Raw genomic sequence first — 23,544 nt, 5'->3', positions numbered from 1 at the left:
TGCAAATTTGCGTTTTTTGACCGTATTTAAAAAAATACATAAAAATTTGTAAAAACAGTCAAATGTAGTTTTTTTTTACATTTTACGTAGAAAATCTGCAAAAAACTAACAGAAAATTACTGTAAAATTACAGTTTTTTTTACAGTGTAGCTAAAAGATTAATCAACTTATGAAAGTAATAAAATATTTCGTGAATGAGTGTGTAGAACATTGTGAATGACCACTGATCACAGATTTTCTTTTCTTTGATGACCAGACAGACATGTCCATACCACACGTTGAGTGAGAACTTGTAAAGGTTTGTGAGATCCTTAATAGAAAAACATTAGCTTTGTTCTTTCTTCTCGTGACTGATCAGGGGAAGAATGCACCTCCACAAAGCCCCTGCACACCTGCTCATCAGATCCGGCTCTATTGAGAGGAATTTTGTGCTTGATGGATCAGAATGGGTCATTGTCATGAAGACAATAAGGCGTCTATTCTGTCTCCAGGTAAAGACTTAAGTTCTAAGTTGTTTCTTGAAAAGCAAAGTGCTGTCACAAAGTTCATTGACCCACCAGTATGAAAAGCTATTGATACAAGTTACTTGTAAAACTAAAAATATACACATTTTATTTCAACCTTTGGGTGAAAAGTTTTCTATATACTTATTGAGTTTTATTCCTTTTTTAGACAGACAAGGTCAACAGGATTGAAGTCCTTGCTTTGCTCTGCCTCATAGGATTCATTATCTGGTCAAGCTTTTTTTTATCACTCCGCTAGAATGCAGGGGTCACAGGTCATTTAACTAAGTGTGGAAACATAGACAGGACTCCAGTTGTGCAAGGAGCAGGTGTTTCCATGGAAACTCTCAATGGCCCGACGGATATGTCCATACCACACGTGGAGTAAGAACTTGTAAAGGTTTGTGAGATATAGAATGAGATCCTCAATGAAAAGACAAATTAGCGTTGTTCTATACACTGTCAAAAGCTGAAATTGAAATGATAGTCTTAGATAAACTACCAATCATTATTCAGCACGAAGATCATTTAAAATATTTCTTATATGGAATAAATAGAAAAACTGACAAATATCAACACTGTCATTCCTAAGAACCTAGGAGCTCAGTTTTTGAACCGAGGTTTCCCTCTTGTGGGGGTAAATTTCAACATCTCATTTAAATTGATTTTTGCTTTCTTGCTGTTCCATGTCTATGAACCACCAGACCATTCCAAATTTTTATTTAATCAGCATTTCTAGATGTGGCCATTACAGTCGCTCGTCTGTTGAATTTCAACAAAATCAAACCTCAGGAGTGATAAAGTCATCCAACAACAATGTGAAAGACTGACAGAATGACAAGACACATGAAAACCAATAAAAAAGCAGGTTATCATATCAATAATTTTTGAACTTTTCCTAATACATGTACAAATATTACTATTGTATTGCTTAAAAGTGAATATGAACTTGTTTTCTTTGCCGTTTTTAAGGTCTGAAAAAATACAGAGCGTCTTTTCTGTTGTTTTGACCTGTTTTTATTTTCTACAAATAAATACAAATAGAAACAATATTTTCATTTGAAATGTGGTAGAAATATTGATAGTTCACAGAATTAAACAAAAAATATAATTTTATTTTACCTAACCTACCTAAACACACTATTTATATATAAAAGTAAATTCGGAAAAAACATTTTTTACATTTTGGATAACTTCGGTCTCTTAATTATTTCTGTGGCTGTATATATTGAAGTTCTTTGATTTAAGGAATAAGAGATGGAAGTACAGTAACATTTAACAGATAAGATGCACATTTGATTTTCTTTTTTCATATTTTGCTTCAGTCTGTCAATAAAAACCTCAGTATAGATTTCCATACACTTTCGGTGGACAGAAAACCCCATTAACAATTATGTATAAATCTTTTTTATTATTTAGATGCAAGTATAATAAACATACTGTACTGTCAGGAGATAAATATTTACAATAGTTGCCTTGCAGTTGTTAGTACAGAAAGCAGAGTCATTGTCACTAAATGAACTCAGGATATAACACACAGCACTCCGCTTTGATCTGAAACATTTAGGTGATAAGAGGTCATAAATGACTGTCTACTAAAGAAAAAAACAATTATCAGCACACACATGGCAGCTGCCACATTAGCACTCCTACACACGTTCTTAAAATAAAAGAAGGCCTCAAAAAGAAAAAAGAAATGCTTATGCATAGCAAATTATGAAAAACAAAAAATGTTTAGTGAAAAACAAATGCAGACATTTTTAAACTCTGTTGCTTTGCTGGTACATTCTTTTCATCTGACAATGTTAACAAGTTTAGGTTTTCTCTCTCGAGCTTGCCACTGGGTCTCTGGATCACACCTGTCAGAGACACTTCTGATGGGCAGGGCTTTGAATTTTACTTTCATTCAATTAGTCGAAAACTATATAGACAAATATACACATTTCGACTCAGCATGCACGTTTGAAGATATCGATCCTAAGAGTGAACAGTATTTTAAGATTCTCCTAAAGGATCAAATATTCCACGTCTCCTTTCACCTAGATAAAAACAGATGGGATTATGGGAAACACCTGGAAGTTCTCCATTTGAAGGGCAACGTCAAAACACTAATGGACACAGTTACAGTACACTGTATGTTATATGGTGGCAAGGGATCAATCGTCCACATTTTGCGTGCAGCCCGTTTTGATGATGCAAGCTGAGGAACCCAGAGTTGTCAAGTCAAATCGATGTTAAAGCTGTTGCGTGACATTTGCTTGTGTGCGTAAAACATTACAACATATGCAGATCTACTCATGGAAAATGATACTGTACACAAATCACAGCAGTATAATAATACGATTTTTAAACATTTCATTGCGAGCAAACAGAGCAAGAGACGTGGCTCGGACACGGAGGTTTCCTTTGACATCAGACCGCCGCAAGGAACAAAATCTCCACAAAAATATCATCAAATCTCAGAAAACTCAAACCGATGCACCGTTCAATCCAATTACAACCTTTATTACATTGGAAAGTGAGACGTCATTCGTTTACAATCAACATCTGGTTCAAAACACGCACCAACCAGCCCTCCACCAATCCACCAACCTTTATTCTGTCATTGTTAATATACATTTTGAAAAATCGTTTCTATTGTACACGTGCAATAAGTCCCCGTTCAGTTATTTATACGCTAGCTTTAAAGAGGAAACTGTGGATATATTCTGGCTAGAAGTCACCCACGCAGATGCATTACGCCAAATCGCTTACTAAAAGTCACAAAAAAAAGAAAAGAAAGATGTTAAACCCGGGAAACGTAAAAATACTCCGCTATTAAAACTGTGATAAATGGAGAGAAACGCGCACACACGTACTCGTACTCGCTATAAGCCTGTTTATACTAGACCGTGTTAACAAATAAAGGATCCGGTCAGCTCTGTCCCTCGTAAGGTACACTTACAGGTTCTACGGGCATGTTGCCGTGACCCCCTGCCTCTGTGAACTAAAAGCTTTGGAGAGGGAGGTGGCGTTGCGGGTGGGGAGGGGCCTCCACGGAAGGCCCACAATGCCTGCGAATGAGGATCATTCTAACTGCGGCTCCGAGAGGCCTTCAATGTTTCATTCAGATCTGCTCCAAAAAGACATCAGAAGAAGATCTGTTTGGCATCTGCGGGATTCTGCTCCATTGGACAATACGGGCATTTGAGCCTGAGAAAAGAGTTTTGAAGAGTTTAGTTCATTCATCAAAGTGATTTCAAATGGATTTGTTTGTGTGACTTGTGAGTTAGATTCTTACTTCCCAGCGTTGGTGAGTTTGTTAAGGGCATCTCTGGATATGACATGCCCACAGATAAGCTTCATGGGTGGATTACTTTCTGACGTCTGCTGTCTCAGGATTGGACAGGCAAACACTGAGTGATACCAGCACTTTTTTCCCAGGTCTATTTCAATCTGCGAGCGCACACACACAATGCGGATGCATTAATCTTTCCAATTATGTAATACAGTTTATCATCATCATCGATTATGAATGAACCAATACTGCATAATCATTCTGAGACTTCATGTTAGAAAGGATTTCAACAAAACTTTAAAAGCATCAGAGCCATAAAATCGATTGTACAAAAATAGTTAACAAATCGTAAAAAAACGTATAAAAATATTAAAATCACAAGTTTTACTGTTTGAGTTGTTTAAAAATTCATCTATTAACAGGAATTGCTAAGGTACATCCTTAGCACTCAGCTCAAGACAAACAGAGAGCGAGAGCGAGACCGAGAGAGAGAGAGAGAGAGAGAGAGAGAGAGAGACTTACTGGCAATTCATCCTTATGTGTCCAAACACCATTGTACTGTCTCTGTTCAATAACCTGTTTGATGTTCATGAGCACAGGCAGAGCCATACAACCAGACGCAAAACTGTTGGACAACAAAAACAAAATTCAGAAGTAACACATCAATCCCTCTGGCTTTAAGATTACAGTGCACATAGCAAACCATATTTACAAGTGCTTCAGAACTGTAGAGGGCAGACATGCTTTAAATATAACGTCTGACCTGACACTAAGTGGCGATTCCACAGACAGTCCGAGCAGTGCGCAGGCGTCTCGTGTGAAGATGTTACAGATCTCTGCCCACTGATCCGTCTCCAGCAGATCACGGTAAGGCGAGTTCTCAATCCCGTGGCGGAGGTACACCAGACTGCCCATTAAGATCTGAATATCTAGAGAGCGCAAATAGACATCAGGCAGTTTAATACAGCAGCCAATCCATCAAGTGCTATTGAAGAACAATATAATAGCTTTAATGGGCCCAAATGGTAGCCCGATGGACTCCATTTTAGTTGCGCCTACGGTTACAAAATCAAAGCTGGTTGTGGTAAAACAAACAATTCCTGTTGTACAACAGTCATCCGTGTCATGAACCTCACCTCTCTGGTGCTGTGAGGCAAACGGTTGGAAATGTCGCGCGTACTGTAAAGCCTCCTGCTGTTTGCTGATGCCCCCATTGAGGAGGCTAATGAAATAGAGTCTGTGCAGCTTAAACTCCAGGGTGCTGTTGAGATCCAGCAGACGCTGACGGTTCGTCACTGCCCACCTGCAATCATACAAAGAAATAAATGTACTGGAGACCCCACTGAATACATACTTCAGAGATGAAACGTGTTTGGACGAGAACATGGCGCTTACTCCAGTGCTGGTCGCAGATCTTGCGTTCTCAAAGCCTCTAGAATGCGATTGAGCTCCAGAAAAGGCTGTTTCATGCTCATGTCAATTACTACACCGGACTCCTGTGATGTCAGAAAAAAGCCAACGATGTTAGTGCCGACTCAACGCTGTCAACAAACTTTAGTACTTTTAAACACAAAAACTGTACCTGACACAGGTCTTCAGCAACACTTAGCATGCCTTGTCGATACAAGTGCTCTACGATCGTTTCGCTGAGGTATTTTTGCCTCTCTGGAGTGTCCCAGACATGCTCGGCTATAACTGCGCTCACCTCCGCATCAAAGTTCTGCACGCGACATTGGAGCATTTAAGAGAGACAAATCCGGGCACATATTTTATACAGCCTCTTATTTTATACAACAATTAAATGAAGATCTCCCAAACTTACTCTGTCAATAGCTTTGCCCACTTTCGAAACGCTGCCGTGGATGTCCTTGTGCCGCGAGGCGAGCACCTGCACGGTTTCTTTGATGTCCTTGCAGCATTGCGCCATCGTTTGATGCAACACTGACAAATCTGCATCTTGCACACCTAGAGGAAAAACAAGAGGATGGTGAAATGACTCTTGGATTTAAATAGGCATATACTACTGTGACTCATTGTTGTTACAGAGTTAGGCTTATATAACCATCTACAAACCAAACGTGTGGGATAGGGGTCATCAACACAGTTTTTCTGCTTTGGCGTGTTTGTTTGCTCCGCAGGCTATTATTGACGCAGGAATCTGATGTATACCTTTTGTTCTTGACTTAATGCCATTCAATAAATAAATAACACCTGGTTGACTTTGATCTCATTTTTAAAGACCCAAGTGTGCTCTCAAATATGAATCATACATACAAATAACTATACAAGCAGGTGATTATGTATATAAGTTGACGTTTTTCGGTACTCACCGTATGCGAGCAAACGACTCCGCAGCTCGCAGACATTCCTGAGCAGCTCGTCCAACCGTTCCTCTGACTGGTGTCCGTATGTCACGAACCTGTGCAGCACCTTCTCCAGCTCTCGCTCCACACACGCACACTGCTCCATCAGCACAGCTCTACAGCTTCACACGCAACACTACGTCCTGCAAGAGATAAGAACATGTATCTTATCTTCTATTGTTATTTTGGCATTGGAAGTACAAATATGAAAATTACAAAAATAAATGTATTATTGGGCGCTGAATCAAAGAACTATGGATATATTGTGTTTACAGAAATATTACGGATCGATTATGTGATGTCACACTGTTTAAATGAACAAAATCACAGCTGTATACTTATAATAATTTCGTTTATTACACTGACCTGAAGAATCCAGACAAGACAAGCTGGCCTGTCAGGTTTTGTTCGTGTCATATGACATCTGAATGGTCTTCGTGTTTGTACGAGTTGATTAAATTGATTAAATCAAGCCAATAGGTCAGTGAGTGCTCTCCAACACCAAACTGCCACATGTCAATCCATCTACCAACTTGAGTCAAATCACTGTTTACAAACAATATTATTTTATAAAGGATTTTGGTAAATCGGGATTTTATCTGATTTTTTAAATATACACTCAGGTCTCCTGAACAAAACCTTAGCAATTTATGCTGACAGGCCTGTCCCTATTAAAACAAAACCTATAAACACTGAGATGCTGAGTGTTTACTTATAATTCATTTAAATAATAATATTAAAATAAAATATAAATATACCACGACATAATAAAGACACCTGAATAAAATACCGCATAGACAATCTATAAATGCATCCGTGTAACAGTGAAGTATCAGGCAGGGTCACTGTCTATGCAGCCCAAACATTGTCTAATTATGAAATAAAACAACCAAAAGCTCCCATTTTTACGACATACCAACTATTTTGAGCATGTCTGTAAAATTACATTAATTTTTTTATAAAGATGCATGCAAAACCGTTCAAATTGTTTATGGATACGAGGTACTGTTTCATCAAAACAACCAGTTAGCCTGTTAGCATAACCGGGACAACATATATTCATCTGTACGGCTATTAAACCCATAATTTAAACCTGAACGTTGACACTTCAGATGTTTACAACTCTGCTCATTTAGTATTTAAATGTAATATATTTCAGAAGGCAAAATCATACAAATATATTAAATAAAACATGATGTTCTTGCCTGTTTTGACAGCACTCTTCCAGCAGACGTCCCTGAAGCGATGCAGTCACTGAATGCTCGGTGCTCTTCCGCCACCTGTGGCCTGGCGGTGTCAGTGCTAATGCCTCAATACAATAGAGGGTATGCACGTGTCGTCACTTTCCTACGTGAACACGCCGGAACGCGCCTGCTTGAGTGGTAAAACACTGGGCAAAATGAATGGTTACAATATCAGGAAACGCAATTCCGCGCAACATTTGAGTGTCTAAGAACACCTGATTCCTTTGTAAGTCATAAGGTAGTCGTAAGTTTCACCGTCGAGTCCAGGTGCTTGTAGTTTCAGCAAATAATTGCGTGTTTTAGTCCCGGTTTTTTGTTTTGTTCCATTTTGCCTTAGTTTTACCACTCAAGGGAGCGTGTCCCGGCGGGAAAGTGACGTCAATGCATACCTTCTATTCGTAAGATTAGCCTACGCTGAATTACAAGATTTACAGTTCTGAGTTTTCATCACCCCAAAGGAATTTAATACCCATGTACGAATAAAAATAATTATAATATGAGGAATCTGTGACATCGATGTATTTTATACTGTAGGTGGCATGTTACATATTTTATATTTTTCCTGTTATTTCATTCACTTAGAAAACATTGAACTGAAAGAAGTTATTGTTGCATGCTGTGTTTTTTATTAATTCAATAACTTTGTACGTAAAATGTTGCTTAAGATCTATCCTTGCTTGTACTTCATTCAAGGCCTTGATCAAAATCAGAGGAGAATGTTGTGTCTATTGTAAAATTTTACTTATAATATTTATTATGCACAAGGTACAGTACAAAATCATGGGTCTCTAACATGGCAGCAAACATTTCGCCCAAATGTCCTCAGGAAACCATCATCTGCATTTCAATCTTTTCATGGTATCAAGGGGCCGAAGCTTGCCGACGCACAGCAGCAGACTTACCAAACACGAGAAACACAAAACCAAGAGTAGAAGATTACAGGAGGTCCATAAATACAAAAGAAAAGCATGACTTTGAAAGAATACACAGAGCTAAGAACAGAAGTACAAAGGCTGTTGATGTAACGAAAAAAATTCTTTAAAAAAAAAGCATTCACATGGTTTACGCTTGAAGAACATTAGAAATTGTAGGGCAAGGCCAAAAGGCATTGAAACGGCCCAATAACAGTGACAACATCTCCATTTCCAAACAAATGGATTTACTTTGCAATGTTTTACCAGATGATTCAGCTTTTTAAAAAAGGATTTGTATCTGGTGCAGAATATTGCTAAACAAAAAGGTGCTTGTAATTTCTGAAAACATGATTTTCACAGCATCTAAAAACAAAGCTAGTCTTCTGTATGAAGAAAAAGAGGAACGGTTGCATATTTTTAGTAAAATATGCATGACTTGAGAAGCCATGATGAGATGCTTTCTCTTATCAGATGGCATCTGTCACATTAACTTTCAGCTTTTAGACACAAGCATTTCAGTGGGTGCTTAATAAAAAGATCTGTATAAATTGGTGAATGGTTTTTCCTTAAGGGTTTTATGAAGACATGATCGAGATTCGTCATTAACTCTGAAAGAGTGCAAAACATTCATACGTGCCTTTTAAAGACACAGACACACAAACATAAAACATACACAGGTTTATAATGGGGCTAGAATTTTCGGATCTTAATAGTTACCGCAGTGAGGCACCTGATCATATTTCAAGATGGAGACCGAAATTCAATAACTGAGCAAAGCAGAAATGTAAACTTCCTGTAACATCAAGCTTATCTAAGAAGCACAAACCCATCATTCCTAGAAGTCTCAAGCCCAGACGATTATCATTACTTCTCTAGAATTAACAAAATCATACAAATTACTAATTTTCTTGACCCTTTCTTCACTTATGATATTTGCTTTTGCTGAGAAATTGGAATGTCATATTTCTTTTTTTTTACTCTAACACAAATCAATCATTTCATGCAGTTACTGCGCCGTATTAAGGGACAGTTCCAGTTGAACAGAGAAAAAACATTTCAAGTACCATAACAACCCTTGGTGGAATTACGAGCCATACTGTTGTGACTTGGTCATTTTAATCCTTAATTTTACAGGTGGAGGGCCAAAATGTTAATTTGCCACTGCTTTGCTTGTTTCCGTTTTATTAGAAACTGACTTTTTTTTAAATAGACAAGTTACGAGGTTGCTCAACAGCATGATCAACATCTGTGTTTCTTAAGACACTGCATGAAATTTTCTGGCATGATGCTGCCCCATTTCTGCCCAACGTGAGGTCTTCCAATCTGTTTAGATCAGAGTTTGAGAGAATGTAAACAGTTTGAGGAGGAAATAAAATGCACAAAAGAGCACCAGACATGAATTATATACCAACAACAGGACTGAGCCAGGCACAGTCCCACAGCACCAGGTCCAACCCTCTAGAAGTACTTTTCAAAGAGGACTTGGATTGAGAAGGCAAGCCGATACCAACAATCTTGCACATGTGCATTGTTTTCAAAGTTGCATTCAGTCGGGCAGTTTCTGCTCCCTGCTCTGCCGTTACTGGTCGTCCGCTGTGCTCGGACAGCTTTGAAGCTTTCCTCATCATAGAGAGATTTTGTGTGCATGAGAAGTACGTTTAACAAAAGAGGCGAGTTCACTTTTCTCCTTCGATGACCTCGTCCCATGATGTTTCCTGGTCGTCCCCCTCCACTTCTCCTAAGTCTTCTTGATCTTCAAAGTCCTCGTCTACGCATTCATCTCCCCAGTCCACCTCCTCTTCGTCTTCATCATCATCCTCAAACCCCAACGTGCCATAGTCCATATCTTCCTCATCGTCATCTACCACCTCAAGGCCTTCGTCATCTCCGTCGTCTCCCTCGTCTCCTATGACCCCTTCCACCACCTCCCCCTCATCGCTGACATCTTCCTCCTTGATGTCTTTACAAGGGGACGAGGATGGCAAAACTACACTGTCCATCTCGACACTGTCGGTGTATGGTTCGCTTTGGGCTTTGAATACGGGTCTGTTCGGGGCGGGGATGAATAGGGGAGCTGCAGGCGGAAGGGCGGGTTGGGGAATCCTGACTGCGGAGAGGCCCGCACCGGCCCTGTTGGGAGGCGTGTGTAGGATGGGAGTGCCGGGCATGTATTCTCGAATCTCCCCAGGCTCCAGAGGATCGGGGCCACACGGGTCATGTTCACTACAGGACAGTTTGCCATCTAGTTTGGAGATGAAAAGCATTCCCTCACGATGCTGTTTACAGTAGGAGTTGGGACACATCTCGCAGAAGGACGCCGCCTCTCTTCCGCACTCGTTACACTGATGCCACGGACACTCCCAGCGACCTGATTAAAAAAAATGCACCAGGTAGTTTGAGACATGACTACTTATGACTTACAAACTAAAACTTGACGTTCAGCTTTAAAATAATAAAATCTCATTGAGGTTACAATGAACCTGTGAGGTCCTTTGAGGTAAATATAAAATCAAAAATTGACCCTGTTGTCTTAAGTCCTGTTCCAGGGCATGTGTATAATCTTACAGTTTACGTTATTCCAACAAAACTGATAGAAAATAGATGTTTGTTTTTGCAAATTTAATAAATCACACCACCTCCAAGAGAATGCAATTTCTTTGGGTCTTAAAGAGGGTCTTGAATGGATCTTTATCAAACAAACACATTGCAGTTGAACTTCAAGACAAAGCAAAACGATGTAAAAAGAAACATGCCATATGAAAACGAGATGTTATTTACCTGCAGGTCTCTTGGACAGATTCAGACAGTCAGCATGGTAAACCTTGGGACAGCCGGGCTTCTTACAAGACACAATCTGCCCTCCATCTCCACAGTAGAAACATTCATCTTCTCTTTCCTTGGTGACCTCCAACTGACTCTTCCGCTTTATTGCAACCTTCTTCTTCAGTTTTCGGTTCTTATCATCAGATGGAGGCTGATTCTGAAGAGAAATTTTGTCATATCACACATGAATTTAAAAGCAGTCACAGAATAAAGTTGACATTCCCTCATACAAATGTAACTTCTATATCAGGAATATGAACATGATTTTAGCATTCTGTTGAAATCATAAAAAATAATTTAGTCTCCTACTTCATTTGAAAAAAAAAAAAAAGTATAAAGCTATATACATCTTAACGTACAGTATATTTAACAAAAACAACATAATGTATGCAAGCCATCATACCTTTGGTCTTACACCAAGGAATCCACTACAGTTAGGGGCTCCGCATTTACAAACAGTCTTCCCGTTTCCCAGACACTCCAAGTTATAGTTAAAAGTAAGCTCCACACCTGACAACAGTTGACATGAATATTACAAATATTCACTCATTGTTTACAACCACATTACTTTTGCATTCAAGCATTTGCCAGATTCTTTCATCGAAAGCAACTAAATGCACATTTGTTCAATTTGTGTTTCCTAGGTATCGAACCTATGACCTTCATCATCATCGAGCTCTACTAGTTGAGCTAAAGGTCTGAGCTTACCTGTGGGGATGTCCTCTAAGGCAAACAGCCCGACTCTAGTGTCTCCATTGACCGTCCACTTTTGCGTCTCGCAGTTCGGCTGGCAGCAGTGGTTCATAAAACGCGCTTGGTTTCCCTTCGGCCCGGCATCGATGATGCGATCCTGCACATACACAGATAACACATGTTAATTGAGAACAACTATTTGGAAAGATTCGTGACCTGACCCAAGTGATACCGACCTTATCCAGTGTGAGCATGTAGAAGTTGCAAATGTCATTTTCCTGCGCGTGTTTGATTCTGGCACGACACTCCTCTTCATCGATCACCTCACCGACATATTCGCTCACAAATGCTCCCTATATTTGAATAAAATAATCAATTCCAGGGCAAGATGCTGGTTGATGAAATGCCAAGTACCTTTGTTTCAATTCTAGGCTTTCTAAGGGTGGCTCCTATGAAGATGCGGTGACGATAATATTGGTGATAAATGAAACACGCTTACCTTTTTGATGTCCGACACACTGCGTAAGCCCCACCCACGTGACAGCGTCCTGAATATCTCCACCTCAGTGTACTGGCGTTTGTTGAAGCACTGGTTCTGACAGCGTTCCCCTGCTGGACACACTTGAGGATGACACTCGTACATCAGCATGCGATTAATACACTCCGAGTCAATGCCGCACGGACTCTCATCCGTGGCCTTGCAGTTGCACCGAGGTATCTCGGACAGATCGGCTGTGATAATCTGTACTTTCCCAATAGGCCGGTTCACCTGGAAATCAATGGATGTACAGAGACGACAGCATGAGATAACAGAATCAACAGAAGTAAACGTTTTAAAATGAAAGATTTACAGAATAAATGCTTAACCAAACAATACAGATCAAGCACAAGGCTCGTCTTTAAGCGGAAGGAATTACACCATCATACCTTGATGTGTTTGTACGGAGGAGGTTTTTTGTCGTTCTTTCTGTCTTCTTGGAGTTGTCTCATCTCCTTTTCTGCCAGAAGTTCCCTGAATCTATCGGCTGCTTCATTTAAAGCTGAGAGATAGTAAAGAAGTGATTCTTTAGATCAATATTGCTCCCAATATGACATAGTTCCACTTTTTAAAATATCAAATATCATTGTTGAGTAATATGAACTCTTTCGTTACTTCGAATTTGTAAAAAATTTGTAAAAAAACAAATACGAACAGGAACAGAAAATATTTTGAGTGCACCTTTTTTATAGATGGCATCTGCACCCTTTCCCATTTTCTCTTTATTGTTGGCGTCGCCCTCCATATAGGGGAAGCATCGGGCCTGGTACGTCCACACGTAGTCTTTGGAGCCAAAGAAGTGCACAGGAAACTCGCCCACCTCGTGCCTCATGCGGTAGATGTTCTCAGGGACGCTTTTCGGTTGAGTCACTTCAGCGGGCCACCACCTGCCACAAAGAATCCGAAACTTGAAAACTCTTATTTGTGATTTTGGTGAAGCTTGTACTGGTGAATCAGCACACAAACCTGTAGCGTCCCACTTTCACCCACAGAACATCTTTGTAGTGGGGTTTCTTTCCGGCCCGACAGTCGTTACAAAACCAGCTTCCTTGAGGCATGTCGATATTCAGACATTCACGGTGGAAAGCAGCAGGACAGGATTCACAGCAGAGCAGACTTCCTCCTACAGAGAGAGAAGATGCATGGACATTTGAATCCAAAGAATGTGATGACAGGGTGTTGCAGACATGCTGGTTTTAAGAAATTGCTAAGGCCTTGCTAGGTCGGTGCTAAGAGTGGCTGCTTACTGGACAAGTCAAAATAATTAATGCATCGGAATAAATGATCAATATTAACAGTACAAACCTTCAGAACACACAAAACACCAGCTGACATTAATGTGCTCATGGTTTTTGCACCCTTTGCGTGGAGTGAAGTGGTTGGGACACAGGAAGCTGTTATTGGCCAATGGGACGCTGCCGGCAGCCATACAGTAGTCATTGGCATGGTAGGCCACAGGGCACCGAACGCAGCGGGTTAAACGGCCTACGAAATAGACAAGTTATGAACACCAAATCAGTTTGTCATGCTCTCAAATTTATTTTCAGATTTTACATTTTTATCATACTTGGTGACATCACTGAGCTTTAACCACCCATTTATATTTCATTTCAACAGTGCTTTTCACAATGTGCATTGTTCCAAAACAGCGACATTTGCTGACTGACAGTGAATTTAGGCTTCACATCCTGGCAATCAAACCCATGAAAAAAATACAGGTGGATGACGTGGAAGAAGTGGATGACGGTCACCTTTTGAGATTCCAGGGTTGGCGGGGTTGGTGATGTAGCAGGCGAGACAGACGTGTAGGGAACAGCGGAAGCCGCGGTTCTGAGCGACGGTGGGGGAATGTTTCATAATGCAATCCATGTGGTAAAACTTCCCACACACGGGGATCATACACCTCCGCACCTCCTTATCAGGCTTTTTACACACAAAACACGTGTGCACACCTAGAATGGCAAGACCATTCAAAATCTTACAAACGTGGGAGAGCTCACTGTTCATGCAAGTTTGCGTTGTTAAATCGAGTGGGCAGGCGTCACGGGAACGGTAACTTACCCTTCTTGCACTCGTGGCAGATAAAGCGCCCTTTAGGTGTCTCAGTGAGGCCAATGCACTGCAGGTGGAAGGCACCACAGCACTGCCCCTCACAGAGGAGCAGCTCACCAGTCTTCTCACATACCTACAAGTATATACAAGAGTGGATTTACAAAGTAACCGAAGAAGCTTCTTAAAGACAAAAGCAAAAAAGGTCAAGCGATAAGCTGTAATAGAAGCACATGCATGTGGCACTTGGTCCAGATTGGATTTACCTGGCAAACATTCTCCTTCAATGACGCACCACCGCCCCTTTCCCCTGACTTTTTACTGGTTGAGAGTCCCAAATCACCCAATAAAGAATCTCTGCTTGAAAAAGCACTGTCATTGAGTCCCGCACCAAAAACCTGAAAATAAAACATAACAGAGAAGCAGGTTACTTGGTGAAATACGATTATTCAAATGTGGATCAGTCTGCTTTATGTTTGGGCTTATGCGTTGTGTACTTGTGTAACTGTACACAAGTCATTGGGGTGATGAGAAACTTGCAATACTGACTTCAGCGATCAGGCTGTCCTCGCCGTTGGTGTGAGGCTCTTTTGTTTGGGGCTTTGATGGGCTGAACTGTTCCTCATCCAGCTGGATCTGACAGACATTGGGGGTGTCGTTCTGAACTGGAGACGATGTTTCAGCTTCACTTTGTGCCACTGCTGTAGACAGAAGAGTTATCATAGACATATTGAAATGGCAGTAGAATTTTCAAAACCCACAAATCGCAACAAAAAGTAAACAAGAGTCAAGCACAGGAATAAAAAACAGGCTTACGTGATACAGCAGCTGGGCTTGATGTCATTGGTTCAGGCACTTCCTGTTTAAAAAAAAGCAAAACAAAAAACAATAGCACTGAAGAAACAGGTTGTTCAAAAAACTGTAAAAAAACATTTCATATGTATTATTGAATATTTAAGTCAACTAGTATTTCAGGCAACCCACTAACTAGTCCATTTTGCATTTTCTGTATCTCTAACATAGCACAGACAAGAATGTTACCTGCAATTCTTTGACAACCGTGTCCTCTTGGGTGTCACCTTGTTGTTTATTCTCCTGGTATAACAGAGTTAAAAATATGTAGTAAAAAAATACAACTCCTTATTTTATTATTTTGTGTAATTCATACAAAGACCCCTATTTTTTATCACCCACCCTTTTCTTTGGGATTTTTGCAGACTCCCCCTCAAAAGTCCAGTCCAGAATCCTATGTATAGGCTTACGTGGTCTCCTTCGTTCAGAGGATGCTGTAAAAGAATTACAAACTGGTTATGAATAGACCACAACCATCTTAAACTGCAATGTGTACGCCATCTTAAACTACATACTCTTATCAGGCTTCTTCTCGCTTGATTCTCTGTCTAGTGAGGCGTCTCCACAGGATGTTGAAGTTGGGACATGACTATCTGATGGGTTTAGCTCTTCTGGTGTGGACTTCTCTGGTGGGTTTTCGGGTGGTGAGCTGAAAGCATCAACTGCATCCATCTGTTCTGATGGTGGCTGTGCCGTGTTAGTGATCCAGGGGCCCTTCAGAAAACACACGAGGAAACATTATTTACTCTCCGTTCAAGAGAAAACGTTTTGTACACTATACAGTTCACCCATAAATAGTAATTCTGTATTTTGTTTATTCATGTTATGTGAAACATAAAACATTTTTAGCATATTAGTCAAAAGTATTATACAAAATATAACTCACGAGCTGTATGTTATGTATTAGAAGCCATACAACAACTTTGTGTTAAGAAACAATTCAAATTTCAAGGATTATTTAATGAAAATCTTGCCCTCTTTTGTGTTCCAAGGAAAATATTATCTTGATTTCAAGACATGTTGAATAAATAATGACTTATTTAATTCGTGGTCAAACCAACCTTAAATATAGAAATAAGATGTTATGAATAGTGTCAATAACTTTTGTTTTAGAAATTGATTCTGAAATAACTTACTGTTTTACAGGATTCTTTGAAGGGCTTCATTTTTTTCTTCGTAGTAAATACCTGTTCATATTCTTCACTGGATTCGATCAATCTCTTACTTGGTTTTCGAAGTCTTTTGTTTTCTGAGACAAAAAAATCTATATTAATTTAATTCATAATAAAACATCATCTGATTTTAAACTTCACATATTTTAGTGGATCTACCTGAACTATCTTTTTTATCTGGGATGTCTAAATGTGGAGTTTCCTGACTTTCTTTGAAGACTCCATTGAGCTCTGCGGACACCTGCATTACATCTTGATTCAAACCGACCGTATCGCTTTTTGGCTTCAGGCTGTTCCCAATGCTGCACAACGTTTGCCATCGTTTCTTGGGCGCGACTTTAGATATCATGCCCTTGCCACATACATCTTGAACAGCATCGAGATGAGAGTTAGAGAGTCCTCCTAACTGTGGCAACACCTTCTTGTGTGCATCAAGACCTCCTGACGTGTTGTGCTTTTTTATTTGCGAGACTAAACTGTTCCCATCCTCCAGTTTCGGAGCCTCTTTTTTCTCAGATTTCGGCTTGGACTTGTTTTGTTTGGAGCTGATTGGCGTTGACGTCTTCACCTGCCGACCGTTCTGATCCCCAATAGTCTTCCATTCCTTTTCGCAAAGTAACTTAGCCGTTGCGTCTTCACCGGTGGGGATGAGAGAGGGTTCATCCCTAATGAGAGAGGATGGAGAAGTTGGGGGGAGCGTCAAAGGTTTCCCTTCGATCTCACGGCTGTCATGCAGGTCCTTCAGCAGCATTAGGAAAGTGCTGAATTTATAATTCGAGTCTGCACGGAGCGAAGGCTCTCCTGAGTTGCTTTCCTCTTTGACTAGAGACCTGAAAGAAAGCTCCTTCATGTCTTGGAAGGCATCCATGGGGGAGATGGAGGGAGACGGGGCAGACAAAGACGATGCGTCCGAGAACATGTTCTCGTTTTTAAGCTGGGGTCCATTGTGAATGCCATTTTTCTCTGAGCGGATTCTGGTAAATTTGATCAGTGTTGGGTTTGGGGGTGTGTGGGACAACGATTCATCAGTGGAATCTTCACCTGTCTCGGTTTTTAACTGCCATTTTTGCTTTGAGGACTCTAATCGATCATTGGGTGACGTACACTTACTATGAGAATCGAAGCGGTTGCATCCAGCACACGGCGAGCGAGATTTCGGCTCTTCAGGCTCCTGATTTAAGTGTTCAATGTCCTCGGGTTCTTCGCTGGCCGCAAGCGCTCTTGACATTAAACCACTGCTGGCGGGCAAATAGAAAGAGTGCATGGCGAAAGATCCATCTGACCCGGAAGAACTGCTTTCCTTCTGTCTGGAGTTTGTAACCTTAAGTGTTTTGTCTTTGGGCGTTGACTTTTTCAGCTTAATGTTCGTTGTGCATTTCGAACCAGACTCTGTCTTCTTAACCGGCTTTTCCGAGCAAGCTTTTTTAATCTTCTTACTGGGCTGGTCTTTCTTGGGTTTAGTGCTCGATTCTTGTGCCACCTCTTTTTGGGGCAATTCCTCTGAACGTTTGGGGCAAAGAATCCTCGGAACGGAGTCAATATCTGAATACGGGCTATCCACAGGGTCTGATTTGCACTTTGTGTTTTTGTAGCCGTCCGAAGCATTTGACAATAACTTCGAGAAAGAGCTGCTGTTCGATTTCACTGGAGTTTTTATGACCGAGTTGTTTTTCTTATTTGAACACTTCTTTTTGTTTGCAGTGCTAGGTTTGGCTATGCTTTTAACGGATGGATCTAATCCATTACACAAAGATGTGCTTGATGATGTGGATAGTGTAGTAGACGCTGGGCAAGTAGGGCTTTTTGGTGCCTTGTCTTCTGAAACAGGTGAGTGTACATCTCGAACCAAGGTCAACGGCGGATCACTGTTTAACTGTTTGGACAGCGCTGCTTCTGCCTCCAAGACGCTAGCTTTCCATGATGGCATGAGACGCTTAGGAACCTGTAGAGAAAAAATATCATGAGTCTGATAAGAAACGTTTATTGTATAATATCTGATATAACAAAGTTAAAGGGACATTTCACCCAAAAATGTAAATTGTTCCGTATATATTTCTTTGTTGTGATGAACACAGAGAAAGATATTTGGAAGAATGCTTGTAACCAAACAGTTCTTGGCCACCATCGACTACCATAGTAGGAAAAATGACAATGGTAGTCAAAAAGTGCCCCAGAACTGTTTTCGTTCCTACATTCTTCAAAATATCTTCGTTTGTTTTCCACAGAACAAAAAAATTACAAAGCCATTTTTCCTTCTATGGCATTTTCATTTTTGGGTGAACTGTTCCTTTAAATGCAAGACAAACTCCACATTCATTTGTATACATTCCTTACCGTGTATTTGTAATCTTTATCCTTCTGTCTTCCTCTCCGTCTCAACACCGGCAGTTTTTCAAACTGATGACCTCCTTCAAAAGGAAACGTGGCTTTTGCTGGGACCCATGCTTGGTCTACTATCTCCCCAAACATTTTGATAAAATAAAGGCGACACGGCCGACGACTGGGATCTGCAAAATGCAATATGACATCATCTTAGAACCTGCAGATATTTGCAACAAACCTCTTACGTTAGGAAAATACACACCCTTAATAATAATAATACCATAATTCCCCTAAAACTGAATCTAAACTTTGGAATTTGGTGAATTTGGGCACTGACCTCCAGCATCATTTTATCACAATAGGACAACAGTAGTTATTTCATGGGATCTATTGTTCTTTGACACAAACACAAATGTTTTTAAAATGAAATCAAAACATTTGTGTAGTCTCTGTCAACACAACCGTCTGTCGCACTACCTAGCATTCAGGGTAGTTTATCTTCTGATACAGTACAATTCTGCCATAGTTATGGGTTTGAAAATGTTATTGTTTTTATGACAAAACAGTCAGCTGTTGTGCTTACAGTCCAAATTATAATTGACGGGAGAGGAATAAGTGCATAAACAAGATTTTGCAACCAAAACAATAACCAGCATATCACATCAGATGACAATACAAACAAAAGCCTGAAATTATAACTGTGGTTCTCATCATTTCAAAAGTAATCACCTTTCATTTTGGTGTGGACCTCAATCTGTGGATCATTTGTTACTTGACAGGGCCACCAGGGTCTGCGGTTGAATTTGGCCCACACGACCTCTCCAAAAGAGTACTTTACACTTGGAAGTGGCCTCTTCTTTGGGCTGTTGGACTTGGGTAAAAAAAATGAATGGCATTAAAATGTTATATATATGAGTAAAGAGTGCTTTCATCAGTACCTGGGTTGTTTGTGCTACCGTTTCAACATTTCAAACAGTCTTACGGTTACAAAGGGCTGTTTGTGGGCAGAAGCCCAACTGCAACCCACACGAGCGAGTAAACTAAAGGCACAGTGCATGCTATGCTTACCCATGTAAAACAGTTAGCCACTATGCCTACTGACACTGGGAAAATAAAGCCTAGGTCAAATTCAAAGAGCTATGCTGTTTTGTGGTTAAAGGAGAGCAACTCTCATACATCAATGACAGTAGCTTTTATGTTAAAAAGCATTGGGTAATAACTGCTGTAAATAACTACGCTACATTGAGTGTTCATTAGTGGTAAATATGTTATGTGTATTCTGCACTATGTATCGGCACATATCTAAAACATAAATATAACTAATAAAAGTGGTCCTACTGGTCCAAAATCTACCAACATCCTTGTCAATGGATCCGATTTTGAGTTTGTGTAAATATTGTATCAAGTCATTGTTCGTTTGAATAAAACAGCATATTTGATATCACTTAAAGGAATAGTTCACCCAAATATGAAAAACGATACATTTGTGAGAGAAAACGAGTAATATTTTATGCTTATTTAGCGACTTTTACATCACATATAAATGTAAACAGACCTCCGAGCACAGTAAGTTAAAATAACATCCAATCACACTGGGTCGTGTGCGTCCCGTGACCAGTCATCATAAATTAAAAACATCAATCATTTTCTCTCACAATTTATTATTTCAGTTCAGAGGACATTTATTAACCCAATGAAATCTTATGGATTTTTTATAATGGATGTGCTTTGGGAGCTTCAAAAACCTAAACCACATTCAATGGCATTAAAAAGCTAGGATATTATTTTTATATAAAGCAAAAGAAAGGAAGTTGTGTACGATCATATATCTGGGATGACATCAGAGTTAATTATGAGAGGTTTTTCATATTTGGGTGAACTATTCCTACAATACAATACTGTTTTCAATGTAACGTATGTTACATGTATACACTACAAGTGTAAAGTTTGGACGCACATAATCTTTGTAACTTTCAACATTCTATAATAATAGTGAAGTCACCAAAATGACACAACGGCCAAACAAATGCTAAACAAATATTTTAGCTTGTTTAAAGTAACCAGCCTTTGCCCAGGGTGGCATTACGTCATGGGTTAGTTCAACCAAAAATTAAAATTCTGTCATGAATTACTCACTCTCTAGTTGCTCCAAACCTGCACTAATGGATTTGTTTGGTTGAACACAGAGAAAGATATTTGGACAAATGCTTGTAACCAAACAGTTCTTGGACCCCATTGACTACCTTAGTATGAAAACTTACAATGGTTGTCAAAAGTGCCCCAGAACTGTTTGCTGTCAAACATTCTTCAAAATATCTACTTCTGTGTTCAACAAAACAATAAATTACAGTAATTTTTCCTACTATGGTGGTCAATGGGGTCCAAGAACTGTTTGGTTATAAGCATTCTTCCAAATAACTTTCTCTGTGTTCATCAGAACAAAGAAATTAAAACAGATTTGGAACAACTCGAAGGTGAGTAAATGACAGAAATTTTATTTTGGGTGAACTATCCCTTTCATCCAACTTCATGAGCCTGCAGGTACTGAAGGGGGCTTCTATGTATGCTGGACCCTATCTGGCCCATTACAGTTTTCATTTAAATTTGTAGCTTTCAGTAAAGTAGTTCTTCCATAATACAAAAAATGTAAGAATAACTTTGGAAGATGAAAAACGGTGTGTCCAAACATTTCACAGGTAGTACAGAATGTATATATAGGCTAGTATATTATATTTTGTAATGAAATAAATCCCCATTCAATTTTGTTATTTAGTTAAAGGTAACATGTTGCCATGTTATTAAACTCCCGCATCAGTAAGGAAGCGGAATGCTATACAGACAACATGACAATAAACCTTCTAAATATTTAAAGATCTTACAGGATTTGAATGGGAGTCACTGGGTGAATTTGATCTTTTACAGAGGCCAGAGTTGAATAGTGAAGCACTGTTGGCAGTACTGGGCAAATCACAATCGCTGTCTGAATAGTCATCCATACTGTCAAAATCCTCCATCATGACCTCAACAGGCAAATGTGAGGGACTGGCCGAAGGCTCGGCCCGCACCATATTTTTAGCAACAGGGTTACAACTTCCATGTTTGTTTGTACTTAGGTCCAGTTTCTGGCTTCTGAGGGCTTTCGTAACGGCCAGATCTCGTTTCTGGAACTTGGTTGGTGTATCTTTAAACACCGCCACTTTATCTCCCCTCTCATCCTCATCTTTACTATCCCCGCTGTCAAACAGCGTCGACTCAAAATGCAAAAATCCATTTGAGATGGACGGAAAGTGTTCCAAGCTATCCGAGCTTACGGGAGAGAACCCGTTCTTGTCCAGATCCTGAATGGTTGTCCTGTCAGCGTTTCCTTGCGAACTGGAGGTGTGGTAGAGACCTATTCCGAACTCACTACTTCCAATGGGATTGTGAACGTGCAATTTATTCCGCCCGTCCGGCAAACTCACGTCTACGTGGTTCACCATAGTGGTCAGGTCCTGAAGTCTTCTCAGCGGACTGTAGTTGGGGGTGGACTCTCTTTGGGCGTACGAAAACGGGGATGCGGAGAGTTTGTAGCCCGAGTTTAAGAAATGCATGGCAGACCCCTGGTCCCCCTGTCGTTTTGTGCTCTGGTGTCCACAGGAGCTGATGCGGCTATCAAGTGCCTTGGTCTCCTGCGGATCGCCACTACACTCTGAGCCATCCTTGCCAGTCACTTTGTATGACTGATTCATGTTGTCATGGCTCCATCCTGGAACAAAACAAAGAGGAAAATGGTCTTAAAAGATCTGACTGGTTTGTGGGAGGCTTTGAGAGAAAAATGAATAGTGCATTGAAGTAAACATGGTGATTTAATGGAAAAGAATAAATGCATCTATGAATCAGACACCGTAAACAGTCGCAATGTAATGTTGTAACAGCGACACATTGTAACGTTGTATCGTGCACATGCTATGTTATGGCTACCCGGGTTGAGCCGCAAGCCTCGCAGGCCGTCTTGTCAAGAATCCGTCAAGACAACGCTTGAGAGAATGAAAAACTCTACACAAATCGCTAAGCCCAGCCACCATGTCACAGACACACCGACATGTCCCCACTGGACTGTTTTAAATGACCTTTGGTGCGATTTCAGTGCGAAAACGCCGGCAAAGTAGGTTACATTATCCTCGTGTGCCATCAACAGTTACCATAGCGCACGGCAGTAAAGTCACCCATTAAAAACCCCACGACGAATAACGCACCAAATACAAAAGGTACGGCAGAAAGATCGTCGGTTTCTTACCATTTACGGCTCGGTCACGACAAAACCACCGGAAAGCCCCTCAAACTCGAGCACGTAGCGTTACTTTTTCTCAATTTTTGAAAGAGGATCTGCAAAATCCCAGCAGCATTTGCAGCAGTAGGCCCGGCCTCGGCACTCATTTCTCTCTCTCTCTCTCTCTCTCCACTCTTCAACGTGAAAAAATACAGATGAATAAATACACGCGAATGAAACGGAATGCCTGTCACTCTCCCCGAAGCACCACGTCAATGCATCGAAACCACGTTTTTGCATCGGCCACGAATTCTATTTAAATACATGATTGTTTGCCCCGCTTGCCGAGTGCCCCTGGTTGTGTGTATGTGTGTTAAAACAAGCCCTGATCTGACTGCCTGTGTGTGTGTGTGTCTGCTGGCGAGAGCGACCAATCGGCACCGCACACCCAACCCCCAGTCTGTATACGTTCACATCCACTTAACCCGATTCACTTTTTCTCAGGTAGATCTCGTACTCGCGCTAAAAAGTATTTAAGCGAGTCT

The 23,544-nt window shown here is 40.4% G+C and overlaps 2 protein-coding genes across 4 annotated transcripts; both read right to left on the bottom strand.

Moving 5' to 3' along the window:
• Positions 1 to 3,395: 3,395 nt before the first annotated feature.
• rmnd5b (required for meiotic nuclear division 5 homolog B) lies at positions 3,396 to 7,435 on the bottom strand. 2 transcript variants are annotated; one of them, XM_057349260.1, is made up of 10 exons: positions 7,349 to 7,435; positions 6,111 to 6,286; positions 5,603 to 5,745; positions 5,363 to 5,500; positions 5,176 to 5,276; positions 4,917 to 5,083; positions 4,544 to 4,709; positions 4,303 to 4,405; positions 3,784 to 3,938; positions 3,396 to 3,695 (listed from the first exon to the last, which is right to left on the bottom strand). In XM_057349260.1, exons 2-10 carry the CDS (start codon positions 6,247 to 6,249, stop codon positions 3,632 to 3,634), a joined length of 1,176 nt encoding a protein of 391 aa, XP_057205243.1. In that variant the 5' UTR covers positions 6,250 to 6,286; positions 7,349 to 7,435; the 3' UTR covers positions 3,396 to 3,631. The 2 variants fall into 2 exon arrangements, with proteins under 2 accessions (XP_057205243.1, XP_057205242.1); XM_057349259.1 differs by lacking the exon at positions 7,349 to 7,435 and adding an exon at positions 6,510 to 7,330.
• A 566-nt stretch (positions 7,436 to 8,001) lies between these two features.
• On the bottom strand, positions 8,002 to 23,457 carry nsd1a (nuclear receptor binding SET domain protein 1a). Of its 2 annotated transcripts, none has more exons than XM_057349257.1 (24): positions 23,027 to 23,457; positions 21,630 to 22,495; positions 19,480 to 19,621; positions 18,763 to 18,935; positions 16,588 to 18,370; positions 16,393 to 16,505; positions 15,772 to 15,970; positions 15,599 to 15,690; positions 15,446 to 15,499; positions 15,221 to 15,263; positions 14,954 to 15,105; positions 14,671 to 14,802; positions 14,417 to 14,540; positions 14,107 to 14,307; positions 13,661 to 13,840; positions 13,322 to 13,478; positions 13,037 to 13,242; positions 12,745 to 12,857; positions 12,317 to 12,586; positions 12,054 to 12,170; positions 11,833 to 11,974; positions 11,528 to 11,634; positions 11,080 to 11,281; positions 8,002 to 10,669 (listed from the first exon to the last, which is right to left on the bottom strand). In XM_057349257.1, exons 2-24 carry the CDS (start codon positions 22,476 to 22,478, stop codon positions 9,978 to 9,980), a joined length of 6,243 nt encoding a protein of 2,080 aa, XP_057205240.1. In that variant the 5' UTR covers positions 22,479 to 22,495; positions 23,027 to 23,457; the 3' UTR covers positions 8,002 to 9,977. The 2 variants fall into 2 exon arrangements, with proteins under 2 accessions (XP_057205240.1, XP_057205241.1); XM_057349258.1 differs by having other exon boundaries at positions 14,954 to 15,102.
• Positions 23,458 to 23,544: the final 87 nt, after the last annotated feature.

Source organism: Triplophysa rosa, linkage group LG13, assembly GCF_024868665.1.
Source record: "Triplophysa rosa linkage group LG13, Trosa_1v2, whole genome shotgun sequence".
NCBI classification, from domain to species: domain Eukaryota; kingdom Metazoa; phylum Chordata; class Actinopteri; order Cypriniformes; family Nemacheilidae; genus Triplophysa; species Triplophysa rosa.
Note: the sequence above shows the minus strand (reverse complement) of the source record. Positions and strands in the feature narration are given on the sequence as shown.